Below are 24,533 nucleotides of genomic sequence, written 5' to 3'. Positions count from 1 at the left end.
AAAGGTAAATCTGTGCCTTGTTTTCATTGATTCATCTCTTTCTACTATTTGGTAGATTGTCATGAAAATTTGTGCAGATATTGAAGGTCCCCCGAGGATGAATACCAATGACATTTCTAATCCCCTGGCCTTGACTTTTCCTTTAGTGCCAACATTAGGTTCACATATGTGGCTTTGAGTGAAATGTCCCAACAACAACTGGAACAGCTGTAACAAAATTGTCTGTCTGCTGTTTGACCAGCAGTTCATGAAGGACATGTGAGAGGTTTGCAATAATGTTTAACAGTTTGTGCAGCATCCTTCTCTCCACAACAAGCTCCAGTGTATCCAGAGGAGTCCGGAGTACAGAGCCGGCCTTCCTGATCAGTTTGATCAGTTTGTTTGTGTCACTTTTATTCAGCAAAATTAAAGGCTGGAGCATTCAAACAAACTGTTCTTTGAGGTGTCATCTTTTTTACATATGGTTTTATATACTCCACAGGGCAATGTATGTTATTTTCACATTAAACCATTAATCATCCAAATGCCATGGAGAGCTTCCTCTTTGCAAGTGGACGATATATACTGTATATATTACATGTTATGTCACCAGCTGCACCGACTAGACTGTCAAAGACATTTTCTGCTGTGGAGACTGACTTTCTCAAAATCACAAATGGTCACCATGTCTTCTTTTTTTATTCAGCCATAATCTTTTCTTCTTCTATTTCTTCTTCTCCAAATTGTTATGAACTTCAAAGACCCGTACTTGATGTAAAAATAACAACATCAACATTTAAAAACTGACCATCCAATAATGTCTATTGTTTCTAAAGAGCAAAGGTAGAAATAGTGACATTTTTATAATGATGAAAAACCTCAAATCATCTGACTTTGAAACCAAAGAGAGCTGTTTACATACATCAGTCAATGTTGGTTTCTTTTAACCATGACCACAATCTTTCTTCCACCTTAACCTTAAGTGTAGTTGCCTAACCATAGAGATCACAGACCAGAGGACATAAGCTATGAGTCATATATGACCATATGAATCAGTTTTTCTAATGGTCATATGACAAAATCAAGAAATAGACAGCAGTGACAAACTGTTTTATTTTGTTGATGTTGTTGTTTTATCCATGTTGTGGCTACAGAAATGCCTCTGCTCTAGGTACAAGATGTTAATAAGTTCCCTCTCATTTCTTATAAGTAAGTAATAATATTAGTGCTGGATATAAATGATTATTATGACAAAATATTGTTCAAAGGTTTCATTATGTTTTTAGTGTCTTTATTATTAAAACTTACTTTTACTTAAATAAAATTGTAAATGCAGGACATTTAATTGTAATGGAGTACTTTTATAGACCTACTTTTGAGAAATTATTGTTTTCTTTATTGTTGAGTATTTTTTGTAGAAACAAAACAAAACGCACGCCGAGTGACGCGCACGACGCACACTGGACGTGCGTCATCACCAGGCGACCACACAGAAACCTGCTTCGCGCCAAGCATTTGCGCGATTCTGTTACTTCTTTGACAACTAACCTGACCCCAAACTACAAGAAAACGTGTTTACAATGGTACGTAACACATTTAAAACATGTATTCGCTCTGACAGCTAGCTGTCTACATAAACAAAGCGGTTAAATAAAGTGAAAATAGTCCTGTTGTCTTGTTAAGTCTGTTCGCTGCTGTTTAAACGCAAATCAACTGCGCAGCGTTAGCTCAAGCTAAACAGGATAAACTTAGTCTTAATCTTGTAATTAGAGTTAAAGAGGAACACATTACGATCATCTTTTGCTCTGTTGTCGTCTTACAGCTTGCATTTGCCTGCTGTTTTTTTTTTAAATGATGCACTTTTTACTGTATAATCTGATCTAACGTATGTCCGAAAAGTGAAATCTTTGCAGTGGAAAAGCATCGATTTTGCATGTAGCATGTGGATAATAGTAACCTGTGTGAGTAGTCATCAAACAGTCTTAAACTAACCGTATATGTTGTCTGTGTGCACACAGGACATCAGGCGGTTCTTTGCACCGACAGTCGTGAAGCCTGCGGTGCAGAAACAAAATGGAAACAACAAAACAGAGGAGAAGAAAAATAAAAATCCTCTTTCTTCAGACGAGGAGGTGAAAAAGAGAAAGAAAGAGACCACCAAGGCGAGGAAATAATGTCATCTTCTGTCACAACGCTTATGTTAACGTTAGCTTCCGATTCTGGGGTTTACAGTTTTCATAAGCAAAATAAAGGTTTCACAATCCTGAAAGTGGGTTTTAACAGTATTAAGCATTTGCTACAATGTCTAACACTTTTTCATAAGTGTAAGTGGTGAAAAAACGGAGAATAAGCCGCTAAATATCAGTATTTGTGTTTCCCTTAACTTTCCCCTCAGCTTCTCCCTTAAAGTTATTGCAAGGAACTTTCATTTGTGTCGATTTTAGCGGCCCCTTTGGACAAAAGCGGTTGTGTTTTCCTGCAATGAAGACTGCATTTCACATGAGCATCACCATCTCCTGTCATAAAGATCTTGGCTAGCATGTGCATTTCTTTTAGAAGCGAGTGAAAGAAAGAGCAACTTATTTTTAATACTCTTTTTGAAACACAGTTGTTTACAGGATGCATAGCAATGAGGTAATGTATCTATTTGTGGCTAAGATTAATAATTGTAATATGATGATGGTGAAAGAAAATACACCCAAGTCACACCAAATCAGGCAATGCAGCACCTTCCAGCAGGGTTGTACAGAGGTGTGGGCATGTTTATTTGTATTTGTATTTTTACTATAGGTAACCTCCATGGAAAAACAAGATAACAATGTTTTATTTCTCTGATTCATGGCTTTGTTTTCACTACCGCCACTCCCTCTCTTCATTCACTCTCTAGCTCACTTGACCACCGCTGCGCTCTCTCTCTCGCTGGCACTCAGCTTGCTCACACTCTTGCTCTGTCTCTGTCATCTTTTTTAAAATGAGTCAGAAAGCCGACAACAAGTCTAACTTTACTTTTAACATTATCAAAGGAAGAGAAATGCCCTCCCCTCATCTTTGTACTCCCTCATGCTATAATGCTACATGTAATATAAACATAGACTCTTCTGGTCTGCGTGCTGTAAATCATTTTGTCTGATTTCACAGGGAATCCGGCCCGGTGGCAGGCATTTAGAATAACTATATAGAAATAGCCAATCTTCTCCCTGATGGTCTTGATTGCTTATGTAGGTCACATAGAGGCATTATGACATTGTTTCATAACCAGTTAAAAGATCTTGTAGTAACTTTAACCCAGAATCGGAAGCTAACTTCAGCATCATTCTTCTTCCGTCCTTCTTGTATGATTGATTGTCTCATTCATCAGGGTTTATTTTTGGTTTATGTGCTGCAGGTCAAAAGCTCCAAAACGGAGGAGAAGCGAAAGGATAGTGAGAAAAAACGGAAGAAGCATGCAGTGATAGAATCAGGTAACTATATCATCCACCTCCACAATGATGCTGTGACTGTTACTTTTTGATTGGCTGTGGTTTGTGCCTCTTTTGTTATCATTACTTTCTAGTCAGAGAGATAAGCACCTGTTTTTCTGAAAAATAAATATCCGGTTAACTTTGAGGGTTGTTTTACAACAGTCACCTTTATTTTAAAGGTAATTGTGGGCTAATCAGTTGAATTACCATTTTGTTACTTCATTATTTCTCTACATGAATTGCTGAATAAATTGGAGATTTGGGCAGCGCTTTCCAAAATCCTCAAAGATTTTTATGTCTGTCAGGATAAAAAATTACTCCAGCTGCTGCAAGACAATTATTATTTCTTAACCAAGTTTTTGTTTTGATAAGGAAACTTTGGAAACAAGTTAAAAATGTTTTTTATCATGCAGTAATAGGAATATTTTCATCCAAATGGTTAAAAGAGCTTGAGGATTCTGGAAAAACAGCTGTGTTGTGTGACAACCTTTGGGTTTTTTTCAATAATTCCTAAGCCTTTATTTTTCAAAATGATACTTTAAATATATCTATTTATGTATATAATGAACACATAGAGGCACAAACTGGAGCTACTTTTAGATCAACTGTGATAATCATCTTTGCTTGTTGCTCTTCATCCTCACTGAGTCTTTTCCTCACCACACATCTTTGTGTTTCTGTCTGCCCAGACTCAGAAGAGGAGAAGCCTGCACCAAAGTCAAAGAAATCTCCCAAAGAGAAACAGAAGACCAGCAAGGCAGAGCCCCCTCCCAAAAAAGATCCTGTGCAGTACGTCTCTGAAACAGGTGATGTGACTTTGGCTACTTTTGGCAAGATGACATGAAGTCCTTGTCTTAAATAATTGTCACAATGACCTCGATAACAAGAAAGGAAATAATATCTTTTTGAAAACACCTGTGCTCAAGATTTTCTGTTCTTGCAGTGAATCTGTAATTAATTCCTTGTCCATCGGCATATTAAAACCAATAAATGTTGATGTTTCAGCAATTAAAATGGAAATAAATTGGCAAAAACATTCATGAAGTCATTTTAGAAATTGTGGAGACTCAAAAGCTTAAGAAAATGGGGTCCAGATGGATCTGTCTCTAAGATGAGATGTTTTGCTTCTAAAGGAAAGGTGTGTTTTGATTTTTCTCTGTTTTTGGTTGTAGACTCAGACAGTGACAACTTTCAGTCCTTGAAGAAAGCCTCCAAATCCAAGCAGAATGGCTCCTCCAAAGTGACAAAGTCGGGTGCAGAGAGTGCTTGTCGAGGTGTCAAAGAGGGGGTGAAGTCACCTGTCAGGCCCTCTTCTACTCAGGGGAAAACTGCGGTGAAGTCTCCCTCTGTGCCTGCCACGCCGAAGTCAGCCCCGCCTCCTCAGCCCAAACGCACCCCCACCTCAGTGCTCGACTACTTCGGCAGCACAACTGTTCAGCGCTCAGAGAAGAAGCTGGTAGTCAGCACCAAACGGAAGGCGGTGAGTGCTGACAGAGAATTTCCTGTTTTAATTACTTCTTCTCAAACCCTTTTAGTTGTCTCATGTTCTGCTTTTTTAAAAGCATCAAGGTCACAGCTTTCTGAGTATCACCCATTTAACCCCTTACAGCCTTTCACTCCACTATCAAACAGGAATCCTTTGAAGAATTCACATTGACTTTGTAAAAACTCATCTTCTCTTCTTCAGCCAATTGAGGACACAGATGATCTCAGTGATGAGCAAATTGCCCGACAGCTGCAGATGGATGAGGACATGGAGGTAGGCTGATCACCTTTACAGCAGCTTGTCGAGTAATCAATTATTTAGCAATTATTTTAATAATCAGTTAAATAAAAATGAAAAACATGCTCTTGTTCAAGGTCCTAAAATGTGACCATTTTATTCCTTTGTTTTTTTTACATATGATTTAGGTCTGCAACTAACGATGATTTTCATTATCAACTAATCTGTTGATCATTTTCTCAATCAGTCATTACCGAAAAATATTTGTATTTAAGAATCTGAAACCAAAAAGTTTTGACATTTTTTCTTTTAAAAAAATACTCAAAGCGATTATTGGATAATCAATATAGTTTGTTGACTTTTAGTCTGTCAACTAATTGATTAATCATTGCAGCTCTAATATGATGAAAATCTGTTTCTCTGTGTATTTTAAACAAGCAATTTGGATAAGTCATGTTGGGCTCTGAGAAATTATAAATAAACTTTTCAACCTTTTTATAGACAAAATGATCATTTTGAGAAAATAATCTGCAGGTTAACGGATGGTAAAAAAAAAAAAAGCATAGAACAAAAGTTCGGGACTTTAGAAGTTTGTTTCCTAATCCTTTTCAGATAATGATATAACGTTTGCTTGAATGTAAAAATCCCAAGAGCAATAGAGAAAATGTGACAAGGTTTAATGTTCAGTTAAAACCTTCTATTACTGATGTTATTTATAGTTTAGCTCTTTGCTTCTCAGTTTTTATGTTTTTTGTTTTCTCTCTGACTTCAATCAGCTGGAAAAGCAGGTGCATGAAGATGAGGAATTTGCCAGAACATTGGCCATGCTGGACGAAGAGCCACAGGCGAAGAAGGTGATGAAAACAACAACATAAGGGCACATGCTTTTTTTTAATGTCAGTGTTTGTTAAATATAATTTTGTGTGTGTCCTCATCCAGGCTCGTAAAGGCTCCGGTGAAAAACGAGACCATACCGCATTTCAGAAAAAGAGCAGTACAGACTCTGCTGCTGGCAGCATGAGCAGCCCGTCAAAGACCAACCGAGGGGGCGGGATGTCGGAGGATGTGATTAGTCCGTCTCCTAAGAAGAACCCCACTCCTGTCAAAGCCAGCTCCAAACTGGCTATGTTGAAGAAAAAGGATGATGAGAAAGATGAAGGGGCAAAGAGCAAAACACCCATTACACCCACAAAAATTAAAATCTCCCCGAAAAAGGAGCCGCTCGCTTCAGTGAGCTCGGACAAGAAGTTCACACCCAAGACAGGAACCACACCCACAGCACTTAAAACTTCTCCCAAGAAACCAGAGGTGAAGCCACACGTTTGGACAAATAATCATATCTGTCATTTGAAATGCATCAAATCCAAGTCCTGATGGACTTAATGTCTTCTTCTCTTTCTCTCAATCTGAGCAGAGCACAAGCACGAGTCCCAATGACGCAGAGAAGAAGAAGGTCAACTCTTCAGCTTACAGGAACTTCCTCAACAGAGAGGGACCAAGAGCCCTGGGCTCCAAGGAAATCCCAGAGGTAGCACCAACATCAGCCTGCTGACTGTTGTGGAAAGATTCATTTGCCCCACTTTTGTCATGTTCTTAATCACTGACTGTATACTGTGGCGTGTTTGTGTTTTCCAGGGAGCAGAGAACTGTTTGGAGGGCTGTGTGTTTGTGGTGACGGGGGTCCTGGAGTCAATGGAGAGAGATGACGCCAAAACCCTCATCGAGCGCTACGGAGGCAAAGTGACGGGCAACGTCAGCAAGAAGACCACCTACCTGGTGCAGGGCAGAGACAGCGGAGCATCAAAGCTCGAGAAGGTGACCAAGTCTGACACCCTCAGCAAATCAGACTAAAAGATTCAGACCAAGAGAAGCATTTCCTGAACAAAATGTGTGTGATTGCGATTGAATGTCATGATGACTATAATCATATGAAAACTAATGAACCTTAATGCATTGAGTAACAGTATATATGCAGCAGGAGTGAATGGGAGCTAAATGCTTCTACATTAGGCTTATATAACTTAAATAACTTATAAATGGTACAAACAGTCATAACAAGTATATTCACAGTTGATCAGTGTGCACTATAGAGCATTAAAAAGTTTCTACTGAATATACAGTAGGAGCTGTTATAAATAAAATGGATGTGTATGGGATTGTTTTTGAAACTTAAGTCAAAATGTATAAATAAATAAGATAACATCTACAATGAATTGCACACAATTTGACATACCAGTCATCTTGGTAACTTCAGATGCACAGTACCAGTCAAAAGTTTGGACACATTAGTTATCTAATTTCCAGAATAGCTAATTAAATATGCAAATATATAGAAAATGTATACAATTACACACATAGCAATATACACTGATCTGCCACAACATGAAAGCTACTGACAGGTGAAAGAGGAGAAACTGTGGCTCCTGGCACTTATGTGTTACTTTAACATGTATCACCTACCTAAATATTGTTGCAGACCAAGTACAGCCCTTCATGTCAACAGTATTCCCTGATGGCAGTGGCCTCTTTCAGCAGGATAATGCGCCCTGACACACTGCAGAAATTGTTCAGGAATGGTTTTAGGAACACAACAAAGAGTTGAAGGTGTTGTTGTTTGTTTGCACTGCTCAGGCGGAGAGTTTGGGTACCAAGATCATCAATGAGGATGATCTGTTGGAGCTGATCAGAACCAAACCAGGAAAGAAGTCCAAGTATGAGATCGCTGCAGAGGCTGAGGTCAGAACTCAAAGTATTTATTGAACTCAATATATTATGCTGTTTAGAAAGAGATTTAATAAAACATGTCAAAGGTTTTCATCAATGATAAATTCTATCATTCATGTCAGAGTGGGATATATTTTTATGTGTTGTAACCATTTTGTGCTGTTTTCTCTTTTCCTCCTGTCATTTAGAGCAAAGCTTCAAAGACCAGGACTCCCCCCAGCCGGACCTCAAGGAGCACCCCCAAAGCTCAGAAGATCTCTCCCTCCAAGGGTAACTCTAGGTCCCCTCACACCCCGAGTCCGTCAAAGACCGGCCTCACACAAGGGCACGGTGCCAGGACCAAACATGGTGGCACCCCACCTGGAAGAGGCTCAGGTCACACGGCCCGGAGGGAGCTGGGCCTTTCTTCTTCCACCTCTTCATCTTCAGCCCCTGAACCATCATCCCCATCATTGACCGGGGAGGACGCCAGTCTGCTGTGGGTAGACAAGTACCGCCCACGCTCTCTGAAGACTGTGATCGGCCAGCAGGGGGACCAGAGCTGTGCCAATAAGCTGCTCCGCTGGCTGCAGAACTGGCACAAACACCACAGCGGGAACGCCTCCAAGCCAGCAGGTAGCTGACAATTTATCTGAATATATTTTGAGGTGTGTGAGCATAATTCAGAGTATTAAAACTAAAGTAATAAGACTAGAACCCAGAGCTCATTTTGTTTCAGTGACTTTTATCTCTGTAAATTGGATCTGTGTTAAAGTACATGTGCTTTTTGCTGTTTCTTGCTGTACAGTAGCAAGGTTTGGTAAGTTTGGAGGAGCAAAAGACGATGGATCAGGCCACAAAGCTGCTCTGCTCTCTGGACCTCCAGGGGTGGGGAAGACCACTACAGCCGCCCTGGTCTGTGAGGTCAGTCTGAAAACACACACAGGCAGACTATCGGCACGCTTTGGTACTTGTTCTTACTTGTTTGTTTTTTCTGTGTATTACTCCGACATGGGGCAAATTATGTCTTGAACTTGAACATTTTGCTTTGATCTCAGCATCCTTTCGACTCTCTTCTGCATTTTGTGTCTGTGTCTTGTAGGAGTTGGGCTTCAGCTACGTGGAGATGAACGCCAGCTGTACTCGCAGCAAAAACAGCCTGAAGGAAGTCGTTGCAGAGTCGCTCAACAACACCAGCATTGAGAACTTCTACAAAGGTGAACCCTCTTATTTGATGTCCAGTCTCTCTGTGTTTCTGTCTGTTGCACCCTTGAACCTACAAAAGCCTTTTTATATCACACAAAAATGAAAAGCTATCTTTTTGAAATACAGTGGTACGGTGATTATTGGCTAACACAACTTCTGCAGAAAGCTACTTGAACATCACACAAGCTTATTATTACTTAAGTTATTATTTATTATTGTTATGTGTTCAATTCACCAGATTTAAAATGTGTCGGCTCTTTAACTTATTTTATTAATCTGAGCTAAGATATTTCAGTGACTGTTACTCAGCATTGTTTGTGTTTGTTTATTTATGATACAGCTACAGGAGGTCTTACATATGACATAACATGACTCCTGTGCAACATCACTGTCCCTGTGATACAGTGTGATGTTTTTTTTCTCCAGGGGTGTATAAGTAGTCTAAAAAGAAACACTAACACAGCTCAATGTAGGAATCGATTCCCCGTACTTGAAGTACATGCAGAGCAAACCCAGAATACTTCTGAGGTGGAAGAGGTTTACAAAAAGAGTGTGAGAAAACATCTTGCTGCAGGAAACATTTGGTGTTGTGATTTCTATGAAAGGGGTGTTCATAAGTACAGATGGACAAGGTGCTAAAACTATTGAACATGCCAGTGTTTGTTCAAGTGTAATTGTGCAGCCAACTTTGATGAAATTTGTAATGTTTCAAGTTTTTTTCTTTCATGTAGAGGTCAAGTTCCTCTTTTGAAAAGTTCCATGTGATGGTTCATGTACCTGTCGATGTGTGTTTCGTAGGTACATCTCAGACAGTGAGCAGTAAACATGTCCTGATCATGGATGAGGTTGATGGCATGGCGGGCAATGAGGATCGAGGAGGAATCCAGGTAGATGAACACACATCATTTCTCTGTTAGACAGAATAGATTCTCACATTTAAAAAACTGTCGAGACTTTACAGGAGAAATGTTCAATTTGTCCTTTATAATCAGTGGGCATTACCTTTTCTGTCATTTATTTTTAAATTCTTGATACTGACCTCTGACCTTTGCCTCCTGTAGGAAATGATCGGCCTGATCAGGAATTCCAAGATTCCCATCATCTGTATGTGTAATGATCGTAACCACCAGAAGATCAGGTCACTGGCCAACTACTGCTTTGATCTGCGCTTCCAGAGGCCGCGAGTAGAACAGATTAAGGTACTTGCAGACACACACACACATCTTGTTCCACTCCTTCACATCTGGCAATAACATGTATCCTGGTATTTGGGTCGAAAAAAACCAAAAAGGTGAGGATACAAGATGCACAGAAACGCTGACAGAATCCAACTAGATACCTGCATCCAAATTACAGGCTGCAGGCGTTTGGATAATTGCTGAAAATGAACTTAGTATTAAAGATAACAATGTTAATGAACTGTGAGGACACTCATTACTGGAGACAGATGAGATCAGGTGTTTATTAAAAAGTAGTTCACTCTTGAAGTGTTTTCTTCAGTAGACGTTTGTTACTTTCTTTTAAATTTAAAGGTAAGCTTTTAAATGTAAATATGGGAATATTGATTCTCAGCCAACCAACCCTCCACATGATAAATCTTTCTTCTCCCTCACTTGTGTCTTTTTTTTCCCCATTCTTCAGGGAGCCATGATGTCCATCGCTTTTAAGGAGGGAATCAAGATCCCGCCTCCGGCTCTCAATGAAATAATCCTAGCCTCCAATCAGGATGTCCGACAGGTAAAGAAGACAAAGCATATAAGTGAATTCAGACTGAGATGAGGAATGTTTTGGTTTTTTTTCTCACCATGCTGGCTGTTTGTTCTCCAGGTGATCCACAACCTGAGCATGTGGTCGGCCAAAGACAAGGTGATGACATACAACCAGTGCAAGTCTGATGCGGCCAGTGCCCGCAAGGACATGAAACTGGGGCCGTTTGACGTCTGCAGGAAGGTGTTTGTCTCGGGAGAGGAGACTTCCCGCATGAGCCTCATCGACAAGTCCGACCTCTTCTTCCACGACTACTCGCTAGCGCCGCTCTTCGTCCAAGAGAACTACGTGCATGTTAGGCCAGCTGCTGCCGGGTGAGAGAGGCTAGCAGTTTCCACTTGCTTCCAGTCTTTATGCTAAGCTAAGATAAGCGCCTCCTGGCTCCAGCTCCATTAACGCACAGACATGAGAGTGACATCGGTCTTCTCATAAAACTCTCAGCTAGAACAAGAATTAGCATATTTTCCAAAATGTTGAACTAGTCCTTTAATCTTCCTGCGTTTGCTGGTCTGTCTCTCTTTCCGTCAGTGGTGATCTGAAGTCCCACCTGGTGTTGCTCAGCAAGACCGCCGATTCCATCTGCGACGGAGACCTAGTGGACAGACGGATCCGCTCCGGGCAGAACTGGTCACTGCTGCCCACCCAGGTAACACACACACACACACACACACACACACACACACAGAAAGTTAAGGTGGGATTAAAAGCATATTTTTTGTAGCCCTCAAGATTTTTCCATAGACAGCATGTTGAAGGCTTTATTCTGCTTTATGCCATGTTTTACTAAGAGCAGGTTAACATAATATTTGTTTTCAGTCATTTGATTCAAATTACTGCCTGTGTTAACCTTTTGTAACTTTGATTAATGTAAATCTGATGTGTGCAGTTTGCCGTTTACTTATTTGAAATTTACTGTCAAATAGGCCCACATAAACCCTGCGGCAACGACGTGCAGGATACTACTACTTTATTTCACATCCATCAACATATCAGCCTCATGTACACGGCATTATGTCACCAGGACTTCTTTATTATTAAAGCCTGATTGCGTGACTTATGTCTCCCCCCTCTGGCAGTGAGAGTAAAGGGGGACACTTAGCACTGATAGTCTGACACATGCATGCAGCACACTTTCATGCGCTCCCTGAATGACAGGCACACAGAGAAGGCCAGTAAAAACGGATACATCTTTAGAGTCCACTGGCCCAAAAACATGTTTTTTGACGGTCCACTGTATGCCCGATGGCCAGTACACCACTGGCCATATTGTTGCGGCTGTAAAATGGTGGATAAATTGTTTTTAGCATCACACAACCCCCGAGAAATGACTTGTTTCACTATCAGAATTTGATCCATTCGGTTGATAACATTTGGAAAAACTAGAAGATCTGCAGCCCAACAGTCAGAGGGGAATGTCATACCTGACATGAGATTTAAAAACTCCATATACTGTGAAATACAGAGAGATTTATTTGGCAGTGATAGGCTTAATCAGCATTGTGTGAACTCATTTGGCAAGGGCTTGAATGTAACGGATGTTCTGCACTGCAGGTTCAAACTAATAATGATGATAATAATAATAATACCATCCACATTATTTAGCGACATTTATATCCCCCAGTGTCTCAAATCAGGAAATAAAGGAAATATATAAATATATTAAAGGTAAATATATAAAATAATACTCATACTTAGGAGATCCAGATCTCATATTTGTTATTATGTAATTATGAGATAGTTTTTACATAATTACGAGTTCCACTTTCATACAAATACACAAGTTCAAGTGTTTGCACACAATGAGATTCATCATTGTGTTGGTCTGTGTGTCTATGTCTAGGCCATGTATGCCAGTGTGATACCAGGTGAGCTCATGAGAGGCTACATGAGTCAGTTCCCTACATTTCCCAGCTGGCTTGGCAAATACTCCTCCACCAGTAAACATTCCCGCATCGTCCAGGATCTGGCCTCGCACATGGGTTTAAAGTGAGTAAGACCTGCACCACTGTTTTCCAGCTGTTTTTGATTTTTGTTAACACAAAATCATACTATAAGTATTTTATTTGTTTGTCTCCTGCAGGACGTTGAGCAGCAGGCAGGCGGTGAACCTTGATTACCTGTATTACCTGCGGCAGGCGCTGCTGACCCCACTTCAGAAGCAGGGAGCGGAGGGCGCCGGTCAAACTGTGCAGCTGCTAGACGACTACCAGCTCGTCAAGGAGGACGTGGAGAGCATCATGGAGATTAGCATGTGGGGCGGACAGCCTGACCCCTACTCCAAACTGGACTCTAAGGTCAGCAGGAGACGGTTCACTTCACCTGTTGGTGACGGGATCAGAAACAGTGGTTGAAAGCAAAATATAAGGAGTTGGCTCCGTTAGTTTAGATCGTTGTGATTGGCTGACGGAATCTCTTTCTCTCAGAGAGGCTCAGATTTTGGCGTTTCCCTGGAAACCTGATACCAGTTTGCCATTTGTCTCCTTCCAGGTGAAGGCAGCTTTCACGCGGGCGTACAACAAAGAGGTTCACCTGACGCCGTATTCCCTGCAAGCAGTGAAGAAGGGCCGTCGTGGTGGTGGCAGCGGTGGCGGGGAGTTGGAGCTGGGAGGGGAGGACATGGAAAAAGAATCTCAGGAGTCTGAGGACGAGGGCGACGGCCTCAAAGCCGACGCCATGATCAAAGTAAGAGCATTCAAAATATGATTACAGCATCCAAAGTCAGCTTTTTCTTTGTGTATTTGCATTTTTTCATGGCAGCAGCTGTTTGTATCTCATCAGACTTTCTCCTCCCTGCAGCAGAAGAAGGCCAAAGCCACCAAGGAGTCAAAGAAAGAGGATTCTGGGAAGGGGAAGGGGAAGGGCAAGGGGAAAGGCAAGGCTAAGAAATGACACCTGAACAGTGAAGAAAAACAAACTGTCCTGGTCTGCCACCACCCCGACTGACTGTAATATGTTTCTCTGCACTTGCATCGATCCTTTAATGAACATCACAAAGTAATGAAAGTGGTCTTTAACTCTGCAGGTAACTCATCTGTCCCTCATCCAAACACTCTAACCACACTGGCGGAGAAATTTCCTGTTTTTTACTTCCTGTAACATTTCCATCAGAGATTCTCTACAGAGCAGATGATGCATATCTGCATCTGTTATCATGTTTGTACATCAGTAACACATGTAACACATCAGGAGTGTTGTATTTCTTCAGTCATCTGTGTGGTCCAGGTGTCAAATCTGTAAATAATGTGACTGGTGTAAAAGACTGTTACTTTTTTTTTTACAATACAGTAATAGTTCTGCTTATGCTCTACAGTTAGCACTGATGACCATTTTTCATGTAAATTGCAATTTTGTAAAAATGAATAGAGAAATATGCCTCTCATGAGTGTCTTTCTTTTCCTTTTCTAAAATAAGAAACACAGCCACATTCCAGAAAGTTGAACTTTCAGAAAATTATTTTTTAAGATTTAAATCGGATACAATCAACTGAAAATAGACCACACTCAGATGAGTTGACTGTCCAACAATGCAAATCTAGTCAATCGCTAAATAATCTGTTAGATTAGCAGAAAGAACCATAGTTGACAACAATGCCAAATTAATAAAAATGTCACATTTCAGTGGACAATGCGACTACATCATCAAATAAGTGTTACAAATGTATGTGAATGCTCTCAAATTATACAATAGTTAATATAAATTCCATCATGTCACGACAGCAAGCGCAAAAAATACAGATGAAATGTTTTAGCTAGCAGCTCTGTGAGGGTCAGCGGTGCCTTGAACTAAAAAATGCTAACATTAGCACTTTAACGTGCACACAATGACGATGCTACTGTACATAGGTACAGTATAGGCCTAAGTAATGGACAAATGAAATATTTACCTCATGGTGCTACAGGAAACGTCAGCAGTTAGTCAGCAAAGTTATGAGAATTAATCATACAGCAACCATGAATGTCTGTAGAAAATTTCATGGTAATACATCCAACAGATTGAGATATTTCAGTCTGGACCAAAGTGGTGGGTCGACTGATGCTATCCTTAAAGCCATGCAGCTGACAGATGAAAATAATAGTGAGAGTGGCTGATAAATAGCTGCTGAAGTTAAGGTACGTCAGCCTGCTGAATACAGATGCTGAGAAAGTCAGAAGAACTTTGAACAAGTATGAGTTGGTTATATTCGAGTAAAAACAAGGAAACCATAAATGAGCAGAATGACCAGTTAGCTGCTGATAATCAAAATATTTCCAAATATGTGAATATTGTAAAAAGAGACAAGGAACAAGTGACAAAGGAGTTTTATTAGATGCCAAAATATACAATTTCAGCCATATATACAAAGCATTTTATTTGAATGAATTGTCTTTTGGTTGTTGGCATATCAAAGGTCCTTTAAATCATTGTAGTTCTGTTACTCCACATAATACAAAACTAAAAGCTGCATATATTCCATCAAAAATGTAAAATATTTTATTTAAACAAATAGAAAATCTGTCATTAGACTGACATGAACCATTTACATACATGTGATTTTATTTTTCCTCATTGATCCAGTTCATCAGTCTGCAGGTATGTGGAGCAATCAGAGATCTTCTTCACCTGTTTGACGCTCAGAGTCTCAGAGCACATGGGACACACAGTCTCCGTCTCCAACAGCCTGCAACAAACAGTTCAGTGTACATTTGGGAATGAGAGAAGTGACTTTCTGGGTAACACGATTATTTTTGTTCTTGCTGAGAAACTTTCGTGTTTATATACTAAATATGAAGTTAGAGCCAGGAGGCGATTAGCTAGGACTGTTCCCTGCCTGGGTGCAGTAACTGCCTGGTAAGTATTGATCTTCTCATCTAATGCTCAGCAAGAAAGCGAAAATACTGGTAAGTGTATTTCATAGATTTCCAACTATTGCTTTAAATTGGAAAAGAAAACATGCCATTAGCAGGAGCAAATTAGTGGCTGCTTCTGAGGAAAAAAACATCAAGTATGTCTTTGTTTATACTAACAGATTTTTTTTTAAAATTGAAACAATGTCAAAAGTGTTTTGTGGGGAGAAAAACACTTTCTTTATTAAGTGCCTAAACCTCTATATTTTATAGTTTTAAACATAGTGTATTTATTATAATAGGGTGTGTGTGGAACCAAAAAACGCTGGCACATTAAGTGAAGGGTCCTGATATACAACAATAAGGGACGAAGTGGAGGCAAAAAGTTTTGTTTGCACAGTTTAACTCATGTTGGAGCTGTTTCACCAAACAGTTGTAAGTAGCAACTTTAGCATGAACTGTTGCTTTATACATTAAACATGGATTTAAACCTGTGATTATACTGTTGACAAGAGTTATGTTACATGATTTTAAAGGACCAGTTTGTAGGATTTAGTGACACCTAGTGGTGAGGTTGCAGATTGTAATCAACTAAATACCCCTTCCCCTTCCCTTCCAAGATGTAGGAGAACCTACAGTGGGTGCAAAACTTGTAAAAAAAACGCAAAAAGCCCTCTCTAGTGTTTGGTTTGGTGGGCTACTTGGAAGAGGACCCGCTGTCTATGTAGATATAAAGGGCTCATTCTAATGTAACAAAAACACAACAATTCTTACTTTCAGGTGATGATACACTAATGAAAACATAAATCTTACACACTGGTCCTTTAATGGACACATTACAAGGAATGAGTATATTCAGTAGCCATGGTATAAGTGGTAGTAATAGACAGTATGCAGGTAGTCAAAAATCAAAAGTGTACTCTCAGTAAAAATTAAACGAGCACCTTTTGTCTTTTTGATGACAACAGGGTTTTCATACTTTGGTGTGGATGTTCAGAAACAGTCACACTGGTGTCTCTATGATTTTTAGAATAATATGAATTTGCTATTGATAGAAAACTGAAACTACAGCTGGTGTTTGCTTTTAGCTGCTTGTGTGCCACTTACAGAATGAACTGGGAGTAGAGAGCAGGAAATTCACAATGAGGACACACCGACCAGTCTTCTTTCAGCATATGACGACCCTGAGAAAATGAAAAGGGAGCAAAGACCGAGGACAAAATGAGGAAAATACAAAACGTAAGGCAAACTATTTTGTTTTTCATATCTACATTCAGTGAGTGTCATCTGGTGCGAGTACCGTGGCGATGCAGTAGGGCAGGTTGTTCTTGCAGGAGATGCACAGCAGTTCGTTCTGCGGTAGCTGGAAGCCACAGAAGGGACATGGAGTAGTTTCCTCCTCAAGCTCCGATGTATCTGGTCGTCTGTGATGCAGATAAATATGTAGTAAAGTAAAGACAAGGATTGTGAGGTAGAGGAGGGCAGAGAAGGAGATGAAAAAGAGGAAGATGGGGCCCATATTGTGATAGACGAGATGAGAAATACATATGTGTGAAAAGCGAGAAGTGACGTAATGAGATAGAGTTTGGAAAATGTTCAGGTGAGACAAAATAAAAAGGTGCGGACATGCTCGTCGCTCACCGGACCATAGCCTCGATCTTCTTCCTGTACTTTGAGTCGATCTCGTTTCGGTACTCTGGTCTCATCAGCATGGCGGCGAAGCTGAAGGCCGAGTTCTTCAGCCCGGCCCGGTGACATTCGATGACTGCAGATGTCAGGATGGGCACAACATCTGCACACAAACACGTAATATTTTAAATCCAGTAACTAAGTAATTAGATTAGTGTTGGAAAAAAAGGTCAATTCCCTTTGTTGACTCACGTGCAGGAAACTTGCTGATATTGTTGCTGACACGGATGAGCATGCGCGCTCCTTTGAGGTGGTCTCCTCTCTTCACGTGGATCTTCATCAAAATGTAATGTTGAGATAAAGAAACTTCAGCATTTGACATTTAAACTCACATTTCTGTCATTCTCTTACAACAGATGTTGACAATTTTTGAAGATTTCCAGTCAGTATTTCAAGATTTTTTGTTTTTGTCATACACATAATTTAACTTGGTTTATGAAACACAAATTTTGTCATAATGATTTTTAAATCTAATAAGGTTGACAGTGTCTCAAAATTAAGAGAAAACAATTTTTATTATGAGATCTTCGTCTCATATTTATAAGAAAATTAATAGTTAAAGACAACTCAAGAATTCTACAAATGTCATAATTACAAAAAAAGGACAAGACTCTAACAAGTACAACCATCTGTGGAATTCAAAACAAATAAGGAGTAATTGCAGGATTTTGAAAAATAAAATAAATATTTGAGCCCCAGATGTGATTATTAGGTAAGAGGTACGCTCAGATGTATTTGACTTTGTCCCAGCAGCATCACTGTGACTAATCACTTATTTTACACATCAAAGTATGTTTACAGGTCTTGGGTATTACCACTGTATATGTAAAAAAAAAAAAAAAAAATTTTTCTTAAGTCTTTCGTGGAGCTGTGTGAAATCTGATAAACTGCCTAAAGTGATGTCACTTGTGTCATTTAGGGCTGAAGACTACAAGTTTGAAAATGAGAAAAATCTTAGAGTGTGCAGGTAGAAAACAGTGAGGTTACCGCTCCTCATCTCTGTTTGAGGCTACAGGTTCAAGGCTATGTTAGCTGCTACTTACACAACCAAATCTCTGACTGAACTGTCTGCAGTCACAGTTGCATTGTGGATAATGTAGGCACCAGATTTTGACAAGAAGGAAGAGTGCATGGGATAAAAAAAAAAGATATGTTTGGTTCTGCTGCATTGATTTTGTTTGTTTTTTTAGCTGTCCATCACGAGTCAGACAGGAGTTGAATGCTCTCTTTTAACATTACGGATCAATACAATTAGACAAGATGTTCTCAGATACACAAGGTTTCTAAAGGAAGACCTCATCATTGAGATGATTGATCAGAATTGTTTGTTTCTTTGATGAATGCAGTGATCTTTTGTTGGTAGGAGTTCAAAGATATAATTCCCTTATCAATGTGATTACAGTAAATAACCTGAGCTAAGACACAGCAGGTGTATCACAGCATGTGCTGACCTTGACCAGCAGGTAGGAGTGGAGGATCATCAGATTGGTGGCCATCTCAGCCGGGATCTTTATCTTCTGGGCCTGCAGTTCCGTGTACATGCTGAACAGCAAATCATGGGCATTACGGTAGTTACCTGAGAGAGTAACACACACAAAAGAAATTCAGAAGCAAGAAAACATATGACTGAGTTTGTATCACATGTATAAACAGCTTGGTTAATGTTCGTACCTGCACACTGCTCTTCTCTGGCGATGATGATGGCGGTGCGAGCGGCCTCCCTGTACTGCTGCAGCGCCATGTACAGACGGAACAGGTACTTGGCATCCTGGGAGGAGGAGAGAGAGGTCAGCTAACCATCGACATGTCAGACAAAAGCCACTCTCACTGTCACACAGGGCCAGATTTACATACATGAATGTGCATATCAATTAATGTCTGATTTAAGGCAACATTTACGACACATCAGGGACTCGGGCTGCCTGATAAATATAGGCTATTCCTTTCAAAAAATGAGGAGTTAAAAGCTGCAGTTCAGCATCTGAGATTAGCAAACTTAAAGGAAATCAAAAGCAGTGACGCGGGAGTAGACATGCTCTTAAAGTCGCATTTTAACTTTTAATTTTAAGAATTATTTAGATTTATTTTCAGAGAAGTTTGTAAAGAAACATTACACAAACTTCTACGGAAATTGACAAGATACGATCCCCATCACAACCTTTCCTTATTATTGGCCTATCTGTGCAAATTTGCACCTTTGGGGGCTGAGAATTTTCCATGTAAACTGACACATAAAACATACTTTCTAAATCCAGCACATGCACAATCAACCACATTTTTCCTCTCATTTGCCTGACCATTCCTTAAATATGTATTTAGAGAGAGAGGTGTACTTCTAGGATGGTGTTTGGTCAATAACACACATCTTTAGGAAGAGAATACCTCAGAAACATGGTTCAAAATGAGTAAATCTGGTCTTCGATCTTTCTCTTTGGACTCTAGATAAATGCTAAGAAATATAACAGACTGTAAAAGAGCCAGCTGGAGGAAAATTAAGGTTTCATGCCCTACTGCTAAACAACAGCAGCACTCAACACATTCTGCATCAAGACATCAAGATATCTTGGAAATACTTGCAAGGATGTATTTAACCTATGACACACAGACACACAAGTCTCCATACTGATGCTAATAGGCCACTTACCTTTCACACAGAAAAACTGCCACAATACCAAATTGCTACTACAGTAGCTATTTTTCAATAGCTACTATAGTAGCAGTCAATCCCACATTTTCAACTCCCCACATGAATGTAAGAAGCTATACAATTTAAAAACAGAGCAAAGACAATCAAACAACTACAGCGTCTGTGTGTGTGCAGATAAATACATAAACCCACAAACGCGCTGGAAAAGGCTACTCACTGAGAGACACTACACAAGCACCAGACAAGGAGAAGGAGAGACAGCGAGAGGGAGAATGAGTCATGAATACATCAATAAATGAACGTATCAAACAAAGAGTTTAACATTGGAAACATCCCAACAGAGTCATGTAACTGGGAGAGTCACAGCCATCGAGTCAAAGGTAAGAGAGACGACTACAGTGTTCCAGTGTATCAATTACCTTGGGCATACCGTCACTCTCCCCCATCAGGTAATCTATCAGCTGATTGGTCAGAGAGTTGTCCTTGGCCTGGCCTACCTGAAATACACACACACACACACGAGCGCTCAACTGAGTGATCAATTCATTTTGTACAATCACCGGGGCACTCAGAGTTCTCACCGTCTCAATAGCCATTTCAACAGCCAGGTTGTCATCAGTGTTGGGACACTTCAGGAAGTGCTTCAGGGCCTGAAAGACAGCAAGAGAGAAAAAACAGACAACTTGGCCGAATCAGTGGATGAGATACTGCACACACACACGCACACACACACACACACACACTTTAGTGTAAAATGAGTGATTGAGTAATGAATTAATGGCTGAGAGCTCTTACTCTGCTGTACTGCCCACACTTCTGGAAGAACCTGCCAGCCTGAAGGTGTTTCTTCTCCGCCTCAAAGTAGAGAGCAATGCTCTGATAGTCCTCCTGCGTTGCCTCAGAGCCTGACGAACAAACAATTAATATTCAACTTATAGATTTGCCTCACTGGCTCCACGGAAACAGTTTTGAATCATTAGCAAATAGCACAACAGGAGATAATGTCAGAATATTTGCGTCAAACTGTGAAAGGTTTAGATGCCCCATTCACACAGACTGACCAATGATGTCTGCGTACACTTCCATCTGTCCGTGCTGCTGTGCCAGCTGGAAGGCCTCGTCGTTGCACTGAGACAGCACCAGGAAGTGGATGGCTGAGCCGTGGTCGTTCAATCGCAGGAAGAACCTGCAAACACACACATATAAAAAAGGTCTTTAACATGAATGCAAAAAGCAGCCGAGAAAAAAGAATTAATAGTAACAATTTTCTGATTGATCTACTAGTTGAGCGCCAGAAAATGAAAGGATAAGTTAATATTTTCACCTCTTGCATGAAACTACTACATCTCAGTAAGGAAACGCAGTGGGGGAAAACAAATAGTAAAAAGACTATCTTTGAAAGAATCAAGATTCAAGAAACTTTGTCTCTCTGACATGGCTCAGACAAAGACAGAAGTGGACAAATATAACAAAAACAAAGTAGAAGCAGTAAAAATATCTCTAAAAAGGGCACAAAAATGTTAAAAGAGGACGCAAATCACATTAAAACACAGAGCACACACAAATCCCTGTCGCTCAGACAGCGTAGCGCCCCCTAGATTCAACTTTATGTGAATATCTCAGGACAGCTGAAACCTCAATTAAGCTTCACCTGAACTTCTGAATGACTCAACATTATTGTGCAACATCCAGTATGTGGAATTCAATCTGATGAAGTCAACATATGACAGTAGTGAGTTCTAAAAGTGATAATTATGGTGTAATATGTTGAAGAAATGGTAGAAATTGGACATAATTACTTTGTAATTTCTGTGTTATTGTTTTCAGAACCTCCTTAACCAAACCATGTTGGACATGGCTGTACAACATAAAACAGAAACTATAAAGGCTATCATGCTGTTGCCAGTATACGTAAGGTGATATATGACGAATGTCAATACTGAATGGTTAAATAGAGTGCGTGAAACATCTCATCCCCTTTAATTAGACCAGATCTAGTGTGTATAAACACCTTATATGTAGACATAGAAATGAAATAAAAACAGAGATTAAAATAACTATAAACGAACCCTTATTGTTTCTAAAGAGCTTAACTTTAGGCTTCAATTTAGTGTCAAAGTTGGAAGTAGGATTTAGTTTAGGTTTAGGTTAAGAAAATGTAGCTAAGAGAGTTACGGTTTAGGATTTGTAGTTGTGTGTGTGTGTGTGTGTGTGTGTGTGTGTGTGTGTGTGTGTGTGTGTGTGTGTGTGTGTACGTACACCTGTGCTCTCGTTTGTCCTACCTGGCAACCATCTTTGCTCCGTCGATGCTCTGCGTCTCCCTGACGATGCGGACAGCGTCCTCTGGGTTGTTGAGGTGGTCCAGCAGGACACGGATCACGTTGTCCCAGTCTTTAGCGCTCTCATAGGCCCGTGCTGCATCCTTATACCTGGTGCACATTAAATGCACACATCGAATCAGCTTCTTTATTAACACTTTGATTGTCTTCAGTAGAGACAGACGGAGAACTTACTTGCCGTCCGCCTCCTTGGCTTTGGCGTACTGCAGGTGGATCTTGGGAGAGGAGACGTGTGGGAGCAACTCTCCCACCTTCGCCCTGAGTGGGAAGTCAGAAAGTGGAATTACGTAAGGAGGAGATACACTTGCAGGCGTGAGTGTTGATGTGTGTTGATACTCGTCTCACCAGTTCTTGCACCGAATGTAGACTGATGCAGCCTTGTCATAGTACTGGCCTTTTTCATAGAGCTGAGCAGCTTCAGAGAATTGCTGTAAGAAAGACAAGAAAAACACAGAGGAAGATATGAACAAAAAGGCATAAAAGAGGCTTAATCTCAAACACTCACAAAGATTTAGTTGATGCTCAGATACTCACAATGCTACTTATAAAACACACAAACACCTTAATTTCTGACTGTAATCTATCATAAAATAAGGCTGCTTCCTACCTTCATGCTCTCCAGTATGGCTCCACATTCCTTCTTGAGGATTCTGCTTGGGTGCTGAGTAGCCTGGGCGGCTCCTCTCCTAATGTCGCCCATCCGAATGGACATCCTGGCTACACCTGCCTGACATGCCTCATCATGCTCCTGGAACTGCACAGCAATAGGAAAGTGAGAGCAATAGAAAGACAGAACTTTGAAATAAGCACAATTACGATAACTGGATTTCATTATTATCACCTTCATTAAGACTTGAAGAGGTTTGCTTGTAATAAACCACAAATCGTCTTGTACTAGAAGATTGTAACTGCTGCCTCTCCACATTACACATGTGACTGGACATGATGTTATTTATTCAATAAAATAGTAGATGAAACAGATTTTCATCCAAAAAAAGAATTAAAATAATCCTACAGCGGCTGGGTATCCTAATGTTTATGAAAACTACAACATCAGCACAAATACATGATTTTTTTGGATGCTGGCAAGCAATCACCTACCTGGAATTATTCAATTATTTTATATGAAATAAAAATAACCTTAGGAACATAAAACACTGTGGTGTGATAGGCATAGCAGAAAATTAAATCGTCCAGTGAAAAGGAATTCGCTACTGAAAGATGAGTATAAATATATTGCACTTACTTTATTATCGTGGGTCATGCCTTTCTCATAGTGTGCCAGAGCGTTCACATAGTCTCCACTGCAAAGAGAGAAAAGTTCAGATACAGTGTAGATGGATCAGGTCTACTGTACACTCCCCAAGCACTTTATTAGGTACACCTGTGCAGTCTAATGCAATTCAATACAACAGCTCAGCCATAAATTCTACTTTTACGAAGTTTATACATTTTTGATTTTTGTTGACATCATCAGAAAGGTGATAATTCTACATTATGTTGGTAGTGGTGTACTGGAGTGCATTATATTGAAAAGTGTCAATATTTTGCTCCCCTAATGTATGTTAATGGGATGGACACCACCACTCACCACAACCTTAATAATAAACATAAAGTAGAATCATCACTTTTCTGACAATGCCAACAAAAACTGAAAATTTATTAGCTTCATAAAAGTAGATTTTACAGCAGAGCTGTTTTATTAGATTGCATTAGAGTGCACAGGTGTTCCTAATAAAGTGCTTGGTGACTGTATGTGTGTTTGTGTGTGTGTGTGTGTGTGTGTGTGTGTGTGTGTACTTACATAAACTCCAGATGGACAGCATATTCTTTGGATATAAAGGGAATCTGGTCTTCTGCTAACCTCTTGGCTAACATAAGAGCGCTGTCCCAGTGCAAGAGATCTCTCCTCATCTACACAAATACACAAACACACAAAGTGAGTGCTAGAGGCACTGGTTTGAATTCAAGCTTGACGTTCAGAATTCCACTTAATGATAATATCATACATAAAGAATTATATAACTCATTTTCCTTCTGATACCCAAGTAAGTCACACACACTGTTTACTCTCAGGTTTTGTGTGCTTTTTTTTTTTTTACCTCCAGGGCAGCGATGGGGCAGCTTGAGGACAGATAGTGGTCCTGAGCCAGGTTGTATTCACCCAGAAACATGGCCAAATGGCCGGCTAGTAAA

The 24,533-nt window shown here is 40.1% G+C and overlaps 2 protein-coding genes across 2 annotated transcripts in view; one reads left to right on the top strand and one right to left on the bottom strand.

Annotated features, from left to right (window-relative positions):
• Positions 1-1,429: 1,429 nt before the first annotated feature.
• On the top strand, positions 1,430-14,218 carry rfc1 (replication factor C (activator 1) 1). The gene is made up of 23 exons (XM_067584611.1): positions 1,430-1,562; positions 1,998-2,141; positions 3,365-3,440; positions 4,130-4,246; positions 4,613-4,920; positions 5,128-5,199; positions 5,940-6,017; positions 6,103-6,471; positions 6,578-6,691; positions 6,799-6,978; positions 7,795-7,899; positions 8,076-8,502; positions 8,675-8,790; positions 8,969-9,083; positions 9,871-9,959; positions 10,134-10,271; positions 10,714-10,809; positions 10,900-11,153; positions 11,368-11,485; positions 12,680-12,825; positions 12,920-13,133; positions 13,327-13,521; positions 13,636-14,218. Exons 1-23 carry the CDS (start codon positions 1,560-1,562, stop codon positions 13,726-13,728), a joined length of 3,567 nt encoding a protein of 1,188 aa, XP_067440712.1. The 5' UTR covers positions 1,430-1,559; the 3' UTR covers positions 13,729-14,218.
• Positions 14,219-15,121: 903 nt separating this feature from the next.
• Positions 15,122-24,533, bottom strand: part of wdr19 (WD repeat domain 19) — a 17,515-nt gene continuing 8,103 nt past the window's right edge. Inside the window, exons 20-37 of the mRNA XM_067578206.1 lie at positions 24,440-24,529; positions 24,142-24,251; positions 23,584-23,641; positions 22,945-23,091; positions 22,683-22,765; positions 22,512-22,595; positions 22,281-22,427; positions 21,060-21,184; positions 20,794-20,903; positions 20,580-20,648; positions 20,418-20,495; positions 19,023-19,119; positions 18,803-18,927; positions 17,544-17,625; positions 17,304-17,454; positions 16,963-17,086; positions 16,770-16,846; positions 15,122-15,496 (exon numbers count right to left, since the gene is read on the bottom strand). Of these exons, the coding sequence (XP_067434307.1) occupies positions 15,382-15,496; positions 16,770-16,846; positions 16,963-17,086; positions 17,304-17,454; positions 17,544-17,625; positions 18,803-18,927; positions 19,023-19,119; positions 20,418-20,495; positions 20,580-20,648; positions 20,794-20,903; positions 21,060-21,184; positions 22,281-22,427; positions 22,512-22,595; positions 22,683-22,765; positions 22,945-23,091; positions 23,584-23,641; positions 24,142-24,251; positions 24,440-24,529 (1,872 nt within the window). The 3' untranslated portion in view covers positions 15,122-15,381. The remainder of the gene's footprint in view (positions 15,497-16,769; positions 16,847-16,962; positions 17,087-17,303; positions 17,455-17,543; positions 17,626-18,802; positions 18,928-19,022; positions 19,120-20,417; positions 20,496-20,579; positions 20,649-20,793; positions 20,904-21,059; positions 21,185-22,280; positions 22,428-22,511; positions 22,596-22,682; positions 22,766-22,944; positions 23,092-23,583; positions 23,642-24,141; positions 24,252-24,439; positions 24,530-24,533) is intronic.

Source organism: Thunnus thynnus, chromosome 3, assembly GCF_963924715.1.
Source record: "Thunnus thynnus chromosome 3, fThuThy2.1, whole genome shotgun sequence".
NCBI classification, from domain to species: Eukaryota; Metazoa; Chordata; class Actinopteri; order Scombriformes; family Scombridae; genus Thunnus; species Thunnus thynnus.
The sequence above is the reverse complement of the archived record's forward strand: the minus strand, read 5'-3'. Positions and strand labels throughout refer to the sequence as shown.